The sequence below is a fragment of the Salvelinus alpinus genome, chromosome 11, assembly GCF_045679555.1.
Source record: "Salvelinus alpinus chromosome 11, SLU_Salpinus.1, whole genome shotgun sequence".
Classification (NCBI taxonomy): Eukaryota; Metazoa; Chordata; class Actinopteri; order Salmoniformes; family Salmonidae; genus Salvelinus; species Salvelinus alpinus.
The window spans coordinates 30,163,960-30,185,365 of NC_092096.1; the positions used below are offsets into that span (position 1 = coordinate 30,163,960).

At 47.0% G+C, this 21,406-nt stretch overlaps 1 protein-coding gene across 8 annotated transcripts in view; it reads left to right on the top strand.

Annotated features, from left to right (window-relative positions):
• LOC139533912 (membrane-associated guanylate kinase, WW and PDZ domain-containing protein 2-like) overlaps positions 1–21,406 on the top strand; it is a 294,569-nt gene that overhangs the window by 232,801 nt on the left and 40,362 nt on the right. For all 8 annotated transcript variants that reach the window (XM_071332395.1, XM_071332396.1, XM_071332398.1 and 5 more), the window contains exons 7-10: positions 9,456–9,513; positions 11,189–11,310; positions 13,202–13,384; positions 19,960–20,649. In XM_071332395.1, coding sequence (XP_071188496.1) covers positions 9,456–9,513; positions 11,189–11,310; positions 13,202–13,384; positions 19,960–20,649 — 1,053 coding nt within the window. The remainder of the gene's footprint in view (positions 1–9,455; positions 9,514–11,188; positions 11,311–13,201; positions 13,385–19,959; positions 20,650–21,406) is intronic.

Sequence of the window (21,406 nt, forward strand, 5' to 3'; positions counted from 1 at the left end):
GCTTCGCTATATTACATTTGATATTGTTAGGTTCTAATTGTTCAGAGTAAATAACTCACAGACACTAGAGAAGCTTAACCAAGTTTAATCAGTAAAGAAAAAACTTTAAGCTCGTCTCTCAATTCAAAAAAATGTGTCAATACTTTGCCCCTTGATAACCAGCGCATTTCTTTATGTTGTAAAAGCGTTACATGGTCGCTGCCCATATCATTGCACAATGCATAAAATACACGAGAGTTCAGGGGCCTTGCTTTAACAAAGTTAACAATTTTCACTGTAGTGTCCAAAACGTCTTTCAAGTTGTCGGGCATTCCCTTGGCAGCAAGAGCCTCTCGGTGGATGCTGCTGTGTACCCAAGTGGCGTCGGGAGAAACTACTTGCACACGCGTTACCACTCCACTATGTCTCCCTGTCATGGCGTTTGCGCTATCAGTACAGATACCAACACATCTTGACCACCAAAGTTCATTTTATGTCACAAAGCTGTCCAGTACTTTATAAATATCCTCTCCTGTTGTGCTGGTTTCCAGTGGTTTGCAGAAGAGGATGTCTTCCTTAATTGACCCCCCATAAACGTAATGGACATATACCAGGAGCTGTGCCAGGCGCGCCACGTCTGTTGACTCATCCAGCTGTAACGCATAGAATTCACTGGCTTGTATGCGAAGCAGTAATTGTTTCAAAACATCTCCCGCCATGTTACTGATGCATTGTTTGATGAAGGCATTGTCTGTATAGTTCTTTTTGGCCCCTAGCAATGTCCCAGCCATATCTGCCGCAGCAGGAAGAATTAAGTCCTCCACAATAGTATGGGGCTTGCCTGTCCTAGCCACTCGGTAGCTCACCATATAAGACTCTTCTAGCCCCTTCTTATTAATGGTATCTGTTGCTTTTATACATGTCTTACTACTCAAAAGTCATCTTTATTCTCGCTCAAAAAACTCCTGTGGCTTATTTTTCAAATTGGCATGTTTTGTTTCTAAATGTCTGCGCAAGAGTGAAGGTTTATCGAGTTGTGAAATAGTACTTTTGCACATATAACACACTATGGCTGAGGAAAGGTACTACTCCCAATATAAGTGAACCCCAATCAATATACAGTCGTGGCCAAAAGTTTTGAGAATGACACAAATATTAATAATATTAAAGTTTGCTGCTTCAGTGTCTTTAGATATTTTTGTCAGATGTTACTATGGAATACTGAAGTATAATTACAAGCATTTCATAAGTGTCAAAGGCTTTTATTGACAATTACATGAAGTTGATGCAAAGAGTCAATATTTTCAGTGTAGACCCTTCTTTTTCAATACCTCTGCAATCCACCCTGGCATGCTGTCAATTAACTTCTGGGCCACATCCTGACTGATGGCAGCCTATCCTTGCATAAACAATGCTTGGAGTTTGTCAGAATTTGTGGGTTTTTGTTTGTCCACCCGCCTCTTGAGGATTGACCACAAGTTCTCAATGGGATTAAGGTCTGGGGAGTTTCCTGGCCATGGACCCAAAATATCAATGATTTGTTTCCCGAGCCACTTAGTTATCACTTTTGCCTTATGGCAAGGTGCTCCTTCATGCTGGAAAAGGCATTGTTCATCACCAAACTGTTCCTGGATGGTTGGGAGAAGTTGCTCTCGGAGGATGTCTTGGTTTCATTCTTTATTCATGTCTGTGTTCTTAGGCAAAATGGTGAGTGAGCCCACTCCCTTGGCTGAGAAGCAACCCCATACATGAATGGTCTCAGGATGCTTTACTGTTGGCATGACACAGGACTGATGGTAGCGCTCACCTTGTCTTCTCCAGACAAGCTTTTTTCCGGATGCCACAAACAATCGGAAAGGGGATTCATCAGAGAAAATGACTTTACCCCAGTCCTCAGCAGTCCAATCCCTGTACCTTTTGCAGAATATCAGTCTGTCCCTGATGTTTTTCCTGGAGAGAAGTGGCTTCTTTGCTGCCCTTCTTGACACCAGGCCATCCTCCAAAAGTCTTTGCCTCACTGTGCGTGCAGATGCACTCACACCAGCCTGCTGCCATTCCTGAGCAAGCTCTGTACTGGTGATGCCCCAATCCCTGGACTTTCTTGGGCACCCTAAAGCCTTCTTCATAACAATTGAACCACTCTCCTTGAAGTTCTTGATGATCCGATAAATGGTTGATTTAGGTGCAATCTTACTGGCAGCAATATCCTTGCCTGTGAAGCCCTTTTTGTGCAAAGCAATGATGACGGCATGTGTTTCCTTGGAGGTAACCATGGTTGACAGAGGAAGAACAATGATTCCAAGCACCACCCTCCTTTTGATGCTTCCAGTCTGTTATTCGAACTCAATCAGCATGACAGAGTGATCTCCAGCCTTGTCCTCGTCAACACTCACACCCGTGTTAACGAGAGAATCATTGACATGATGTCAGCTGGTCCTTTTGTGGCAGGGCTGAAATGCAATGGAAATGTTTTTGGGGGATTCAGTTCATTTGCATGGCAAAGAGGGACTTTACAATTAATTGCAATACATCTGATTCATCTCGGCCAAGCAATTCATCTCGGCCAAGCATCCACAGGCCGGTGTGCTGTGTGCCAGCGTCCCGCATTTGCCGGGTGGAAGCTGGCATCCAGCCAGAACGGGTGGGGCCAGATCTGCGCTCGAGACCGCCAGTGCGCCTCCACGGCCCAGTGTATCCGGTGCCTCGGCCAAGGACAAGGCCTCCTGCATGTCTCCCCAGCCTGGTGAGTCCTGTGCCTGCGCCGAGAATTAACCCTCCTATATGTCTCCCCAGCCTGGTGAGTCCTGTGCCGTCTCCCAGAGCCAGTTCTCCTGTGTGTCTCTCCACTCCAGTGATGATCCATGTCACGAAGCCTCCAGTGATGATCCATGGCACGAAGCCTCCAGTGATGATCCATGTCGCGAAGCCTCCAGTGATGATCCATGGCAAGAAGCCTCCAGTGATGATACATGGCACGAAGCCTCCAGTGATGATCCATGGCACGAAGCCTCCAGTGATGATCCATGGCAAGAAGCCTCCAGTGATGATCCATGGCACGAAGCCTCCAGTGGTGATCCATGGCACGAAGCCTCCAGTGGTGATCCATGGCACGAAGCCTCCAGTGGTGATCCATGGCACGAAGCCTCCAGTGGTGATCCATGGCACGAAGCCTCCAGTGGTGATCCATGGCACGAAGCCTCCAGTGGTGATCCATGGCACGAAGCCTCCAGTGGTGATCCATGGCACGAAGCCTCCAGTGATGATCCATGGTAAGAAGCCTCCAGTGGTGATCCATGGCACGAAGCCTCCAGTGGTGATCCATGGCACGAAGCCTCCAGTGGTGATCCATGGCACGAAGCCTCCAGTGGTGATCCATGGCACGAAGCCTCCAGTGATGATCCATGGAAAGAAGCCTCCAGTGATGATCCAGGGCACGAAGCCTCCAGTGATAATCCATTGCACGAAGCCTCCAGTTATGATCCATGGCACGAATTCTCCAGTGAGGAGTTATGGCACGAGGCCTCCAGCGACGCCCTTCAGTCCGGAGCCTCCAGCGACGCCCTCTAGTCCGGAGCCTCCAGCGACGCCCTACTGTCCGGAGCCTCCAGCGACGCCCTTCAGTCCGGAGCCTCCAGCGACGCCCTTCAGTCCGGAGCCTCCAGCGTCGTCCTCTAGTCCGGAGCCTCCAGCGTCGTCCTCTAGTCCGGAGCCTCCAGCGTCGTCCTCTAGTCCGGAGCCTCCAGCGACACTCTCCAGTCCGGAGCAGCCAGAGTCTCCCTCCTGTCCGGAGCAGCCAGAGTCTCCCTCCTGTCCGGAGCAGCCAGAGTCTCCCTCCTGTCCGGAGCAGCCAGAGTCTCCCTCCTGTCCGGAGCAGCCAGAGTCTCCCTCCTGTCCGGAGCTGCCAGAGTCTCCCTCCTGTCCGGAGCTGCCAGAGTCGCCCTCCTGTCCGGAGCTGCCAGAGTCGCCCTCCTGTCCGGAGCTGCCAGAGTCGCCCTCCTGTCCGGAGCTGCCAGAGTCGCCCTCCTGTCCGGAGCTGCCAGAGTCGCCCTCCTGTCCGGAGCTGCCAGAGTCGCCCTCCTGTCCGGAGCTGCCAGAGTCGCCCTCCTGTCCGGAGCTGCCAGAGTCGCCCTCCTGTCCGGAGCTGCCAGAGTCGCCCTCCTGTCCGGAGCTGCCAGAGTCGCCCTCCTGTCCGGAACTGCCAGAGTCGCCCTCCTGTCCGGGGCCTGCTGCGAGGGTCCCCGCTCTAGAGGCGCCACCTAAGTGGGCCAAGCCAGAGGTGGAGCGGGGTCTACATCCCGCACCAGAGCCGCCACTGCGGTGAAATGCCCACCCAGACCCTCCCCTATAGGTTCAGGTTTTGTGGCCGGAGTCTGCACCTTTGGGGGGGGGGGGGGGTACTGTCACGCCCTGATCTTAGTTCCTTGTTTATGTCTCTATTTTGGTTTGGTCAGGGCGTGAGTTGGGGTGGGTATTCTATGTTTTGTTCTATGTTTTGTATTTCTAGGTGTTTGGCCTGGTGTGGTTCTCAATCAGAGGCAGCTGTCTATCGTTGTCTCTGATTGAGAACCATACTTAGGTAGCCTCATTCCCACCTGTGCTTGGTGGGTAGTTGTTTTCTGTTTTGTGTATTGCGCCTTGCAGAACTGTTTGTTTGTCGCTTTGTTGTTTTTGTTCAAGTGTTCATATTTATTAAAAGTATTATGAATACTTACCATGCTGCACCTTGGTCCTCTTCTCCTTCTCCCGACGACATTTGTTACATGATCACTCTTCACAACATTCTGGAGTATATGCAAATTGCCATCATTCAAACTGAGGCAGCAGACTTTGTGAAAATTAATATTTGTGTCATTCTCAAAACTTTTGGCCACGACTGTAGTTCTCATCATATTTGCGCCTCTTTGATGGTCCTACATCCTTGTCTGTTGTTCGGTGCTTTCCCGGGTAAGGGGGCAGTAGCTCTTTGGCTGCATCAGATTCACAACTGTCAGTGTCCATGCTAGCTGGGCTAACAACAAATGTAGAATTACTGATGCTAGCATTGGATGTGCTCGTGGAAGCAGAACAACTTGTGTCATCGGCAGTAGTAGCAGTAATACCAGTAGAGCTGGTATGTGTCTCTATGGACCTTACTAAATGGACTGTTTTTTAAATTATTTAAATGTCAATCACATTTTCATTTGGCGTACCCCCGACGGCATTGCCAGGGATACGCGTACCCCAGTTTGAGAGTACCTGCTCTATACCATTATAATTGTCACTAATGTAAGGTGAATTGACCTGGGACAAGGGATGTACTCTAAAACACTATACCACATTTAACACTGGAGCTCCTTCAGAAGTATCCTTCGTTAGGCTTCCTGGGAGTTGACAGCTCCTACACAGCAGTGTTTAGACTGAGTGTTGGCCCTATAAAGAGAGCACAAATTGTTACAGTGACAAAGGGGCCCTTCTCTTCAGCGCTGCAGGCTAATGGACAGTACAACTCTCTCTCTCTTTCTCCCAGATCCATGGAATCATTCCTCCCACGCTACTAACTGAGCTGTGGGGCTGTGACTGTGCTTAGTGGAAAGAGAGTTTTCTGGAGTTCAGCATTTAAAACACACTTACTGCACACACACACAAACATACTCACTGCTGTGTGTGTGTGTGTGCGTGCGTGCATGCGTAAGCGTGCGTGCGTAAGCGTGCTTCTGCGTGTGTTGTATGCATGTGCTCTACACAAGACCTTTTAAGCCAAAAACAGTGACATTGAAACAAACAGTAGGAAGCTAGAGATTTTGTCTACCTGCAGTGTGGTGTTGTGTGTATCTCTGAAGCTCTGCTGAAAGCACAGACAAACAGACTGCCTGCCTAGCTCTGAAGCTCTGCTGAAGACAGACAGACAGACTGCCTGCCTAGCTCTGAAGCTCTGCTGAAGACAGACAGACAGACTGCCTGCCTAGCTCTGAAGCTCTGCTGAAGACAGACAGACAGACTGCCTGCCTAGCTCTGAAGCTCTGCTGAAGACAGACAGACAGACTGCCTGCCTAGCTCTGAAGCTCAGGTGGTTTTAATAGAAGGGTGTTTCATTAGACAGAGTGGTGCGTGGCAGAAATACATGGCAGGACTTTGATCCGTGTGGTGTTTTTCTGTGTGTGGAGCTCAGTGGAGGTGAGAGCATGAAACAGCCTCTTTCATATTTAATGAGTGAAGATGTGGCTAAGGAACGGAGAGGAGCACTGAGAGGAGAGGAGAGATTCCCTAGAGCTGTCAACCCACTCCTAGCAGACTCACATATCAGTCACAGCACATGTGAGTGCGTTTTTGTGGCTGGTGGGGGCGGGGAGTGGTGTGTGGTAGTGTGTGTGTGTGGGGGGGGGGGGGGGGGGGGGGGCTTCTGTGTGTTGAATAGTGTATGTGTGTGAGTAAAAGGGAGAGACATATGGCATGCATGTGCTTGTATTGATGTATTGTGACTTACTATGCATGTGTATGACAATGGAGCCAGGGATGTTAATATGAAGGACTCACAATGTGTCTCCAGAAGCCTGTTTAGGTAGAAAAAAAAATGTGTGTGTGTGTGTGTGTGTGTGTGTGTGTGTGTGTGTGTGTGTGTGTGTGTGTGTGTGTGTGTGTGTGTGTGTGTGTGTGTGTGTGTGTGTGTGTGTGTGTGTGTGTGTGCGTGTGCGTTTGGGTAATTGTGTATGTGCCAGCCTATTTCTGAATCATCATGGAGGTCCTGAGAGCCTGTGGACGGTACATTATCACCCCATTCTGACGGATATTTGTGGTATATTACCTCCACTCTCCTGATTAGCCCAGCTCTCTCTTTCTCTCTCTCTCTGATTAGAGCGGCTCTCACTCTCTCTCTCTCTGATTAGAGCGGCTCTCACTCTGGACCAGCCTCAGTACCACCACACTGGTCACAACCTCATAGCCTTAAATGGAATCAGGCTCAGGCAGGCTGTCAATGGGCCAGGTCCCCTGGTCAGTGTGGTGTGATGAGGGGAGAGGGAGAATGAGAAAGAGAAAGGGGAGAGAGAGAGGCAGAACAATCCTGTCAGACATGAATGATGGGAGGAGGTTAGGGTTGGGGAGAGATCCACTTTGATCACAAAGAACAAACACAGTGTGCTGAACCTACTGTATACCCCTGGTGAAATAGAGAGGGAGGGAGGCTGATCAAACAATTCCCTGATGAAGATGCACTTGGAGTGAGGTTGGGTTAGTGACCTCCGTAGTGTGAGTCAGCTTTAGCCCAAGTACTAAGCCATATAGATAGATTTACTTTCAACTATATTGAGTGTACCCACGAGTGTTCCAGTAAAGTTGATGTGGTGTGAGGGGCTTCACCATTCTAGTAATTATATTTCTATGGACACAGCTCCCTCCACCCTCTATTTTGTGAATTACAAATCAGTTTTACATTGAGTTTTCCTGGTTAGGTCATGAAGTGTCACTAGGCCTAGTCATATTATATCTGTATTTATAACTAGGCTTGGGCAGTATACCATATATACCATATACCGGGCTATTTGGAAATAACCACAGGAGCGTTTTTCAATACCGTTGAAACAAATTATTTGAAAAAAATTTACAGCAACTTTTGACATTTATTTGTTTTTATTTACCCCTTTTTTCCCCCAATTTTCGATCTTGTCTCATCGCTGCAACTCTCCAACGGGCTCGGGAGAGGAGAAGGTGGAGTCATGCGTCCTCCGAAACATGACCCGCCAAACCGCGCTCCTTAACATCCGCCAGCTTAACCCGGAAGCCAATCCGCACCAATGTGTCGGAGGAAACATCGTTCATCTGGCGGCCGGGGTCAGCCCGCAGGCAAGTTAAGCCTCACCGGCCAAACCCTCCCCTAACCCGGATGACTCTGGGCCAATTGTGCGTCGTCCTATGGGACTCTCGGCCACGGCCGGTTGTGGCACAGCCCAAATGAACCCGGGTCTGTAGTAACGCCTCAGACTGCTGCGCCACTCAGGAGGCCCTACCTCATCTTTTTAAATGATGAGTCACTCACTGTTGTGCAGCACACACTAGGTGATCTATATACTGATATATGTAGTTACACTATGGAATTAACAAGTAAATGTTTGCCAGCTAGATATCTAATAACTATTAAGTTAACTTTCTAAAATGTGCTAAAGCTGTGCAGTAGTTGTGCATTTGGTTTACTAACTTAGTAGCTAGTTATCTAGCTAGCTAGCTTATTTAGCTAGCTAAGTGGTTAGCTTCTTGCAATCAAGCTCCTCTTGGTAACAGCAGATAATTCCCTCCTTGATCAAGAGACTGTATAAAATCATTAGCATTTAGCTAGCATTTGCTATGGGATTTTACATGTACATGTTAGCATTGCTAACCGGTATTATCGAATATCCCGGGATGGAACAAGGTCGGTATGAAGGTATGACTCCCTGGATACCGCCCAAGCCTATTTATAACACTTCCCATGATGCCACAGTGGTGGGTCATCATATCAGAGTAGATACAATGTGTAGGAAAAAAAATAAAAAAATGTAATAAAATGTATGCACTCTACTGTAAGTCGCTCTGGATAAGAGCGTCTGCTCTTGGCCGGTAGGGATATCCTTGTCTCAGTATGTAAAAAAAAAAATGTAATAAAATGTATGCACTCTACTGTAAGTTGCTCTGGATAAGAGCGTCTGCTAAATGACTAAAATGTAAATGTAAATGGAACACCTGCACCATCAACACCGACATGACTGAAGTTATGACATTCTACGTTCCACTCAAAGGTTTATTTTGGTCCACAACAGTTGACAGCTACTGTGTTAGATCCACAGTCAGTCTATTCTGAGACCCCACTGTAATGGTGTAATGTGTTCCAGTTAAATATTGTGTGGGCTAAGTGGCCCAGGAGCTATGTACGTGCTCCAGATACAAACATTTAAACTATATCCAAACATCGCTGGCATCATAACTGAATATTTACAACATAGAAAGGATGGCAGGACATGAATATTTAAAATCACCCCAATTCAAACCACTCCATCTATCAGTGTGTTTGGTGTAGTGTGAGAGTTCAGGAGATGGTTGGGGTAGACCTGTGGGGCCATATTGACATTGATTAAGTAACCTTTGGCCCGCTGCTTGAGAAACAGCCATTCTCCTTCACACTCATGAATTTTGGATCGGAATTTTGATTGCAAATGCTGATGGGGGTATCATGTGTCTTGTCTCTTAAGTTTGTCCAAATGTTTTGACAGTGTTTGCAAGTCTGGAGGCTCATAGACCTCACACAGTATTCAGTAACTAGCACAGTTACCATAGAGCATAATAAATCATTTTCAGATTTAGCGTAGTCAATAAAGATTTTATAATTAACCTCAAATTCTCTGTAATAAATGACCATACAATAATGTTGTGATCAAAATTGCCTGATGAATATATTGTTCTGTGAATCGACATGCTGTCCCCCGGCCTGTTGACTGACTAGTATGTTGTTGTGCTTGTCTCTTCCACAGAGCTGCCGTACGGCTGGGAGAAGATCGATGACCCTATTTACGGAAGCTACTATGTGGAGTAAGTCTGGACCCGCTGCTTTAATATGTAATGACTATTTTGATTTCCAGTTGTTAGGTTCAACATTTTCTGAGTAAATAACTCACGGACACTAGAGAAGCTTAACCAAGTTGAATTCTTCCCAAAGGGTCGACACAGCTGTGTTCAGAGAAAGACATGTTTCCACCACTACAAGTATATATACTCCACTTTAGGCACTCCTCCTTCTCTTCAATCCTTACATCTTATGGTTCCACAGGAAGAGGGTAATAGGATAATGAACCATACTGTCTCCCTTCAGGGGATCTGACCTGACCTCAACCCCTCCTTCGCCTAATCCACAGATGTCCATCCGCTTCCCCTATAGCAATCCTGTGACCTCCTCCCGTCCACCCAACACATTCCAAAGCCATCTGTCTTTCTACAGAGAACCATTAACCTCTGACATAAAAAACAGTCTCTTCCACTCCTTTATATACTATGCTTATGCGTATACCAATGTTCAAAGTTTACCCCAAATCCAACACGGTGTTGCCCCGTGTTATGTTTCCACTGTCCTGTGTTAGTCAGAGTCATTAACGCTGTACAGGGCTGTGGCCAGGAGGCAGATGGCGGGTTTTTCTGCTGCTCATTTATACTTCTGTATCTCTGTCTGTCTGTCCGTGTGGATGCGTCAGTGAGTGATTGTTTGTTAGTGTGCATGCATTTGTGAGTGTGTGTGTGTGTGTGTGTGTTACTGTGTATGTGTGTGTGTTTCTGTGTCTCTGTGTGAGTGTGTACCTGTGTACCTGTTTACATGCGCAAGTTTATGTGTGTGTGTGTGCCATCTTTGTGCAATGTGGTGCAATGGTGAGGTGTCTCTGTCTTCTCTATTGAACCAAATGTACCCTTCCTATTCTGGACGTGTCCTTTCTCCTGCTGGATGCGCACTAGTTCCCTTAGTCCAGGGAGAGGAGGGGAGGTCTATTTATAGCCTGGCTGGAGAGGGAGTTTGGCTGGCTGGCCGTGTTCTATTCTCTATCCCCAAGAAAGACCCGAACACTGTGCCTGCCTTGCCTACACTCCCTCTCTCCCTCTGCCATGTAGAAATCCCATATCCCCAGGCAGCCACTGAGCCATCGCACGCACGCACACTAGCACCATACCTGACCCTGCCAAGTCCAATAATTATGTCCCACTGCCTGGCTGTACCGTTGAGTTAACCTAATATCTCATGAAGAAACAGAGGGTGTGTAGGCTGGGCAGACGCTGTTCGTACCTACAGAAGCATTATTCCTCCAGTCTTGCACCCTCCAGGAGGGCACGTCTAAATGATGATTAATTACTTCACACTTTCAAAATTACAGTATTTATAATTATCGACCAAATTAGCACTGACAGAATGTTTTAAGAAAATACACTCAAGGAGTCATCTTTTTTCAAAACCCACTCAAGAAATACTAAATGATTCCTAATGCTGATTACAGGAAGCTGCTGATTTCAGTAGAATGGGACCTAATTGGGCGTTTGTTCATTTTTTCTTAGCCAAGCCATTCTGCAGCTCCATTACATAATACTAGGGATACTAAGGCTATTGAATTAATCATCGTAGCACAGCACTGTGCATCCAGCTCTTTACAGAGGGAGAGAGGAAGAGGATGAGGAGGTGGATACTACAGAGAGCACAGTGAAATGTTATACCTTTCTTTCTCTGTAGCCACATAAACAGACGGACACAGTTTGAGAACCCAGTCTTGGAAGCCAAGAGGAGAGTCCAGCAACACCAACAAATGCAAGAGCAGGGTCTGTCCTCGCTGCCCCTACCTACTATCTACAGAGGTAAGGCACCCTGTACCTCTACCTCTACCCAATGTGTTAAGAGTTTGTGTATGATTTTTGTCTGTAGATGTTTTTAGCTCTAGGGAAATGTCTGTCGTCTTTGTGTGTGTGTGTATCACTCATTCTTCACAACTCCCTTTTCTTTGCTAACACTTGGCTAACACTTGGCTAACACTTGGCTAACACTTTGCTAACACTTTGCTAACACCAGCTTCTCTGTTCAGCACACATTTACCACCCCACTAAGTTCATCGAGGCTGTCTGAGGTAAAACATGCTGTATAGGTTGAGAGGGTTTGTCTCCATGTTAAATTGGCCTCTGTGGGTGAAGGGGTTTGTCTCCATGGTTACCCTTCCTGTACGCTGCAATGTGAAGGCTCTCTCTCCCCCCAAGTGACAGCAGAGAGGGTAAAAAATGAATATTTCCTCACATATAAACGAGGAGATAAAAAGGAAGTGTACTTGTGGGAGCATCAGACAGTGAAGGGACTACTTTATCTCTGTCACAGTGGTAGAGGAGGTCCCACTCTCCGCCACGTTACCCAGAGCCATCCTGGCCCACATCGGCCCTGCCCCGGAGCGCTGCCAGAGCCTCAGCGACCTCTCCCAGTCCCTCCCCCCGGGCCACCGGGTGTCGCTGTTGGGCCTGCACACCCACACGCCCCCTGCCTCCACCACCAACTCCCCACTGCGGCGCCCCCACCGTGCGCAGAGGGATACGTCGTGCTGCCCACACCAGCACCTCCACCAGTCGCTGCACGCCTTTGTGGTAGAGCCGGCTGCTGTGGGCTGTAGCCCATTCCCCCTGTGGTGCTCTCTCAGTAAGTAGGGCAGTGAGTAGTGATACAGGCTTGTTCTTCTTCTGCCTGCACTGAGCTGCCTCGCTCTCTTTTCAAAGCATGCCTGCTCCCCCGGCAGACCCACGCTGGATCCCTCCTCGTCTCAGACGCTCGACTCGCTGCTTGACATGTTTGATGGCGCTACACTACGTTGTGTCTTCCCCTCCTTACGTGTGGCGGCAGGCAACAGAAACTGTAAACACCCGCTCTATGTCTGGACGCCTGACAACAAACGTTGGCTTTAAGCAAACAGAGAGAGACGGGTGTGTGCCCCCTACTTGCCTTCCAAGGTGAACGGAGGGGAGATTGAATTGAGTGTGGCAAACCCTCGTTGGCTGAGTTTTCCCCTTTGCCGTGCCAGAGACTATTTCATGAATCCTGGCCTTCCACTTTTTGGTTCCCTGAGCATTGTTTTTTGGGAGGATGAAGTGAGCTCATGATTCTTCAGTGTTCCAACTCCCAACAGCATGTTGTTCCAGAATGTTAAGATCTCTCACCTGCTTCCCTCACCCCTCTGAGCAGGGAAATATACCAAGCTACTCCCATGGATGCTGATAATTCCCTGATTTTCTGCACCGTGTTTTTGCTCCAGCTCTGAGTGTATATTCAGCTACCAGAACCCTGGCGTAGGATGGGAGTGTAAGGGATGACATTTTAAATGGCTGTAGACGTTCAGTGGAAGGTCTTGGCAGTGACAACTTGGAGCTGGAGCAAACACCGTCCCACCTGCATAAGTCAGCACCCACCCCTCACTGTTCTAACACTGCCTACCACTCCACCTACCCAGAGAGTATCCCTGTGTTCATGCAGCCCCTCCACTAAACAAGCCTTACCTCTACCATCCTATTGAATGATAAAATGGCCTTGCATCAGCATTTGTGGTGCATCATGCTCGCTTTGTAAAGGTCTAAGTATGATGTCTGTGTGTATATTGTTTATTGATTGTGTGTGTGTGTGTGTCCCTGCACACTTCTACTTGTGTGTGTTGTGTCTGCCTGCATGTCTGTCTGTCCGTCCCTCTGTGTGTGTGTATGTGTGTGTTCTCCCTTACAGAGAAGCCCCTGTTCACACGGGACGCCACCCAGCTGAAGGGCAGCTTCCTGTCCACGGCCCTGCAGAAGAGCAACATGGGTTTTGGCTTCACCATCATCGGAGGAGACGAGCCAGATGAGTTCCTGCAGGTCAAGAGTGTTATACCTGACGGCCCCGCTGCACAGGACAGAAAGATGGACACAGGTAAAACTGAACTAGTCTGAAAGATGGACACAGGTAAAACTGAACTAGTCTGAAAGATGGACACAGCTAAAACTGAACTAGTCTGAAAGATGGACACAGCTAAAACTGAACTAGTCTGAAAGATGTGTACACGCTTACTTAAACGATACACGTACATGACATGAACACGTGCAGAAAGCAAGAGAGTGTTTGGACAGGAAATGGCCTCTCCTTGAGTGTCACAATGGGACAGTCTCTCTGACACAATGGGAGCCATGGACTACTCTCTCTCTCTATAGTGGTGACCCAGCAGGAGAGCTCATCTCTCTCTCTCTCTCTCTCTCTCTCTCTCTCTCTCTCTCTCTCTCTCTCTCTCTCTCTCTCTCTCTCTCTCTCTCTCTCTCTCTCTCTATAGTGGTGACCCAGCACGTGAGCTCATCTCTCTCTCTCTCTCTCTCTCTCTCTCTCTCTCTCTCTCTCTCTCTCTCTCTCTCTCTCTCTCTCTCTCTCTCTCTCTCTCTCTCTCTCTCTCTCTCTCTCTCTCTCTCTCTCTCTCTCTCTCTCTGCACATGTGTGTGGGGTGCAGTGTGTGTGCGAACTTGTCTGCAAGCCTGCTGGGTGCGTATGAGTGTGTGTATGTGTTTGCCTGCGGGGCTGTGTTTGTCCATTAATCACTGTAAGGATTTTCTGAACACCATAACTCCTGGCCCTGCCTGTGCTCCCCGGGTTGCGTGGGACACACAAACACACACAAACACACACACACACACACACACACACACACACACACACACACACACACACACACACACACTGAGAAACTGGCCAACTACACTAAAAGTCAGCAGGGGAATATAACTCTGGAAGTCCAGTCAATGCCCTCTGCATGGCCCTGTGTATTTATAAACTACTCTGCATGGCCCTGTGTATTTATAAACTACTCTGCATGGCCCTGTGTATTTATAAACTACTCTGCATGGCCCTGTGTATTTATAAACTACTCTGCATGGCCCTGTGTATTTATAAACTACTCTGCATGGCCCTGTGTATTTATAAACTACTCTGCATGGCCCTGTGTATTTATAAACTACTCTGCATGGCCCTGTGTATTTATAAACTACTCTGCATGGCCCTGTGTATTTATAAACTACTCTGCATGGCCCTGTGTATTTATAAACTACTCTGCATGGCCCTGTGTATTTATAAACTACTCTGCATGGCCCTGTGTATTTATAAACTACTCTGCATGGCCCTGTGTATTTATAAACTACTCTGCATGGCCCTGTGTATTTATAAACTACTCTGCATTACTGGACTGGACCAAGTGCAGTATTTTTCCTGACTCATTCACCAGTGCCTTGACCTGGTTGTACTGTACTATACTGTACTATACTGTACTGTAGTATACTGTACCATACTGTACTATACTGTAATATACTGTACTGTGCAATACTATACTATATTGTACTGTACTATACTGTACTGTAGTATACTGTAGTATACTGTACTGTATAGTGTTCGCTGATACAGTAGTTGATGGGTTGTTTCAGGTCAGACTAGATGGTACATTTTACATTGTGAGATGATCATATGTTTTATGTGCCACAATATATAATGTGGAAGTATTACAATGTATGATACACTATATTGTAGATATTAAAAATCTAGCCGAGTCAGACCATTACTGCTGTTCCAGCTGGCAGATAGGCATTATTACTTAGGTGGTTCCTTTACTTGGCGATACTTCCTCAATTCCCGACTTGGAAGATAACACATGTCTTCTAAACTTCCATGGATAGTTGCAGCTGGTTGAATTTAGAAAATTCTTCATTATTAAATTAAATTCATTTTTTTCCCCATGATGTAATCCAACACTGCCATCTTGTCTATTTCAAATATTTTCAAATCTCATTGAGACAGATGGGTGTCCACCCCAAAGTGTCTTGTGTAATGACCGTGACTCAGAAATCAATCGGCATGTTGAATGGCACTCACCTGTCTCGATCAATGAGAAGATTTCAATTAGACAAGATGTCAGTGTACACATTGTTGTGTTACTTCAGGGAGCAAAAACTTTTAAAATTATGGAGCATTTTTAAATTCAAACAAACCACCTGCAACTATCCATGGAAGTTTAGAAACCATGCATTCATTGTCTTCCAAGTCAGGAATTGAGGAAGTATCGCCAAGTAAAGGTTGCAATAATGCCTACCAGCCAGCTGGAACAGCAGTAATGGTCTGATTAGGCAATATTTTGTATAGCTAGGCATACTATCTATTCTGTGGTCCTCCCAACATTCTCCTCCCATCCTTTCCCCTTTATCTTCTCCTCTCTTCTCTCTTCTTCTCCTCTCTTCTCCTCCTCTCTTCTCCTCTCTTCTCCTCCTCTCCTCTCCTCTCTCCCTCCAGACTCAGTGGCCTAGTTAAACTGTGTTGGATTCGAGCAGCACATAGTTAATAGAGGGAAACCAGGCCTGTGGAAGTGTGAAATTCCCAATTTCAGAAGGATTATTTGTTGCTCTGTGTCCGTACACACACACACACACACTCACACCTCTTCTGCCTGCTTCGCTACATGGTTCCAGACCCAGAGAAATGTGTTGAGGAAAAACATATGATACCATCTCTTTCAGCAGGGACACAGTGGTTAGATGTGACACTGTATTTGTTAGAGGGAAAGCACAGTATTTTTCATGTTAAAGTAAGTGACCTTATACAGTGACCTGGAATGTACAGTATTGGAGGAGGATAAAGTGACACGGTATGTGGTGGGGTCCATTGACATAGGGTTGGGTTCATGCAATCAAACCAATAGCAACTTACCTTTGTTTCCACAACTAAACCCACACACGTACCCTTATCTAAAAACGTAAAGCATCTGCCTGTGAAGGGAAGCTACCTACTATTCTTATATGTGACTCACCACCTGGATTCGGTCTTATGTAGCAACATTTGAAATTGTGTATTTTACATTTGATACAAGTAGAGACTCAGAGCTACAAAATGGTATATCATACACTAAAATGGTATATCATACACTAAAATGGTATATCATACACTAAAATGGTATATCATACACTAAAATGTTATATCATACACTAAAATGGTATATCATACACTGCATTTTTGAGAAACTTTTGGAAAGTAATTCTGTTTTGAAAGTTGATAAACTTGTAAACTCACTTTTGAGAAAATGGCCTTTGAATGTTTTGGTATGTAGTGAAGAGCTCTTTTTATGTCTACACCCATTCAGCATCGTTCACACCCTCTTAAGCTTTAGGCACACCCATCTCGTTTCGCTCTCGGAACGTTCAGAGCACACACTTGACTCTCTGACCGATGATTTGTTTACCTCTGGATAACATGAAAACATCCTAACCAGCTCTGCTGGCAACAATTTCATTACGCTTTTTTGCAGACGTTTACTGACACCGGCCATATTCAACTGGTGTTGTACACTTTAGCTAAAGACATATAGCTAGCTAGCTAGGTAAGCAATGGACCTAGCTAGGTAAACAACGTGTACGATCACACACGTCACGTAAGCTAACGAGCCAGCCAGCTAACGTTATCTAGGTAAACAACAATGAACACAGTGCCAAATCATGTCGTTACTACCCTGCATGAATATGCTGGGAGCTAACCAACCAGGTTCAATGATAGCTAGCTAACATTAGGCTCTAACTAGAAAGGCAAACGGCTCTGGGATACCACTAATAACGTCAGCTAGGGAGCCAACCAGCTAACGTTAGCTAGCTAGGTAACAGTACAGTTTAGCTTGAAATGAAACCACTTCCTGTCAAAATTAGAAATGTGTAATATCTGAAAATGTAGCTAGCTAACGCTAGACTATCTTACCCTTATACATCATCATGCTTGATGGACGCGTCTCCCTGTCACGGATGCTGTGCCACGGTTGCCCTTAGTTTGAAGATGTAATCCGGAGACAGGTGTTTTCTCCATCTCTTTAGCTATCATACTCTAATTCCACTGATTTCAAAACTTGATCCTCCAGAAAGTGGAGAGCAACACTTATGCAGCTCCACTAGACAATACATTTTTTTAAAGCTGCGTTCAACAGGATAACTAACACAGACTGACCAGCTCAAATAGACAGAAGCCTTCTATATGGCAGACCAATGCGAACTCCTCTCTCGACATGTCCAGCCCACTCATTATCTCATCCATTCATGGCTAGTGGAGAAGATTGCTGTCTTTTTCTGTGGCTTAACCAACAGGGCTCGTAATTTAAAAATTGTATTCGTATTTACAGATGGCATACAAGTTTGTTATTAAGGCATGAAAGTTCACATGTTCGAGAACGCATTTTGATAAACAAATACTTTTTACGTTCAAACGGCTCTCCTGTGAAGTTGTGACTTGCGACATACGCCTATTTTCCTGAATCAGGTGACATAGAGTAAATAGCCGTTCTGCAGTGACAGCAGTGCAGTGCTGTGGGGTCAGTAGTGCAGTGCAGTGCTGTGGGGTCAGTAGTGCAGTGCAGTGCTGTGGGGTCAGTAGTGCAGTGCAGTGCTGTGGGGTCAGTAGTGCAGTGCAGTGCTGTGGGGTCAGTAGTGCAGTTGCAGTGCTGTGGGGTCAGTAGTGCAGTTGCAGTGCTGTGGGGTCAGTAGTGCAGTTGCAGTGCTGTGGGGTCAGTAGTGCAGTTGCAGTGCTGTGGGGTCAGTAGTGCAGTGCAGTGCTGTGGGGTCAGTAGTGCAGTTGCAGTGCTGTGGGGTCAGTAGTGCAGTTGCAGTGCTGTGGGGTCAGTAGTGCAGTTGCAGTGCTGTGGGGTCAGTAGTGCAGTTGCAGTGCTGTGGGGTCAGTAGTGCAGTTGCAGTGCTGTGGGGTCAGTAGTGCAGTTGCAGTGCTGTGGGGTCAGTAGTGCAGTTGCAGTGCTGTGGGGTCAGTAGTGCAGTTGCAGTGCTGTGGTTGTCACTGTGTCATCATCAGTGCTACTGCTCTCTCTCTCCATCTCTCTCTCTCTCCCCATCTCTCTCTCTCTATCTCTCTCCATCTCTCTCTCTCTCTCACTTTCTCCATCTCTCTCACTCTGTCTGTGTGTGTATGTGCCAATGGTCCAGATGGCTACTCTGTCCTCCGCCATGGGCACATATGGCATCTACTGCAGGCAGACCCCCCCTACTGGGGACACTTTAACACTATGATATGATGGCCTGTTCTTGGCAGGAGGAGGGTGTCTTCTGTTCCATACTGTTGAACGACCATTAGTAGAAGATAGATGTTATTAGACAATGAAGATAGACGTGATGGAAGCATCGTGGTCCTTGGTGCTAGATAGCGTGTTTCTATTGGTCAGGTCATAGTGTGGAGGTTGGAGGACATTGGTGATTTAAGACGTAGGGTAATGTGGAGTAGAGGTTCGTGATTGTTTTGAGAAAGAACTAGAAGTCAAAGAAAAGCGGAGGATAGAGACGGAGAGACTAGGTGTGTGTGCGTCCGTGGCACTGTGTGAGTGTGTTCGTATGTATGCACCTGCATATTTGGTGTGTGAGAAAATGCGAGTGAAATCCTGCAGTGGTGTCCCTCATCGTCACCCTTCATAAAGAATGTTTCCCTAGGCCACTGCGGCCAGGGCATGATGAGGTCATGGCGCCATCATTTGTTTTCCAGGAGCGTGTGAAGCTATTGATTGTGACACCAGGGCTGCAGGCAAATGTTGTCCATATTTACCCAGATTAATTAAACAGTCCCGCTTCCACACGTCACACTGCCTCCAGGAATACGTTAACGCTAGCTCTGTCAGTATGAACCTACATTTAAACTCTGAGCGCATTCTGTCTCCACACAAAAAGGAAATGACAATGACAGGGTATGCTAAGTAGCCTGGTTCCCAGGTCTGTTTGTGCTGAGTTGCAAACATCTGTGGTAATTGTGCATACATCTCCCTCTCTCTCTCCCTCTCTCTCTCTTTGTCCCTCTCCCTCTCTATCTCTCCTCTCTCTCTGATTAGCATAATAATTATGCTTATAATTGAAAAATAATGATTGTCATTATAAACCTGGGCAGTGCGTTTTGGCGAGACTGAAATTTAATATGGATGCCACCTTGTGTTCTCCCACTTAATCAACATCTTTTGAAATATAGAGCCGTATCTCACCTGACAGTACACAAAATACAATGTTAAATTGAATACAGCACCGGAGACAGAGAATAAGATATGGCACTTTGTCAGAGCGAGAGCTATTATGTATTAATTGTCAATAAATAGTTGAGTTATCTACATAGCTGAGTGTGTGTAGCGATAGGTACAGTGATGAGGTGTGGCAAATCTCACTCGTTTGTCCACGACACAATTCACTGACTAGTGTATTTCTGTGCCTAATGGTTTTGTCCATTATCTGAGGTCTAACTCAGGTACAGTAATGCTGGGACCTATTCAGTAGAATGCAACGTTCAGATTACATTTTAAATAGGAATGTAGCATATTGATACTGAGGCAAAGACCTATTCTGCATGATAAAGAACCATGCCTGTTCTACACAATATTGAATAAGCCCTATTGAACACCCTATAGGTCTTGGTTTTTGGCAGTCTATTTGGCCTTGATTGGCTGTGTGTCTCCCCTCCTCCAGGTGATGTCATCGTGTACATCAATGACGTGTGTGTCCTGGGCACCACCCATGCCGACGTGGTCAAGCTGTTCCAGTCAGTGCCCATCGGGCAGAGCGTAACCCTGGTTCTGTGCCGTGGCTACCAGCTGCCCTACGACCCCGAGGACCCGGGCGCCAGCGCCGGCACCACCACCACCCTCCTCTCCCCCCTGGGCCTGATGGAGCAGCGCCCCCTCCTGGTCAACGGACGCTCCAACTACGACAGCTACATGGACTACATCTCGCGCACGGCACGCTTCGTCCAGGAGCACGGTGACCAACATCTCAACGCCCACCACCACCATCAACCCCCTCCGCCGCCGCACCCCGGCGACACCCACCTGGACGGCTCCTCCCTGACGCCCGGCGGGCCGCACGGCGAGGACTCGGTGTCCATGGCGTCATCGGGGGCGACGCAGGCGGAGCTGCTGACGCTGACCATGGTGAAGGGGGCGGAAGGGTTCGGGTTCACCATCGCAGACAGCCCGACGGGCCAGAGGGTGAAGCAGGTGCTGGAGCCCCAGGGGTGTCCTGGTCTGTGTGAGGGGGACCTGATCGTAGACATCAACCAGCAGGGAGTGCAGGGCCTCAGTCACACCCAGGTGGTGGAGCTGCTCAAGGAGTGTGCCGTCGGAGCTGAGACCAGCCTGGTCATCCAGAGGGGTGGAGGAGGTAAGAATATGCCCGGGGCCTCGATAACCGGCTGGCTACTTCCTGTCTTTCTCTCCATGTAGAAGATCCTCTTCATATACACATCTCTCTCTCTCTGTCTCTCTCTTTCTCTTCCTGTCCCTCTCTTTCTTTCACTCTGTCTTTTTCTTTCTCTCTCTGTCTTTCTCGTTCTCTCTTCTATCGATATTATATCCTTCTCTCTCTCTTTCTCTGTATATCTTGCTCTCTCACGCTGTCTATCTCTTTCTCCTACTTTTACTCTCTATCTCTCTCTTTTCTCCTGGTGACCTGGTCCAGGTGAGTGTGTGTGTTCTGTCTGTATGTGTCCTGTCCTAAGACCACAGAAACCCATTATACAGTACGGCCGTGTTTGACTGACACACAGCTACTCTCACAGGATCTTTACTCTACTTTACTTTACTTACTGGGGAGAAAAAGTGCTTACCTTCCATTTACTCTGAAGGACTCATGTTGTGCGTATTTAGCTTGCGCTCTTTCTTTGGCATCCGAACAGAGATTTTTTTTATTACATTTCCTGCTTGATAAAAACGCTGACTCATTTTTAAGGTTTTTCAGTTTTCTATTTGTACTGCGAACTTTCTTTTATAAAAGTTTAATATGTGTGCAGAGTCTAGACTTTTGTGTGCAGAAAATTACAGCCAAAATAAAAAGACGGTGATGTGAGCAAGATATAAGCTGTGTTCGAACACCCTTACTAACATACTGTATACTACATACTTAGTGAGTATATACTACA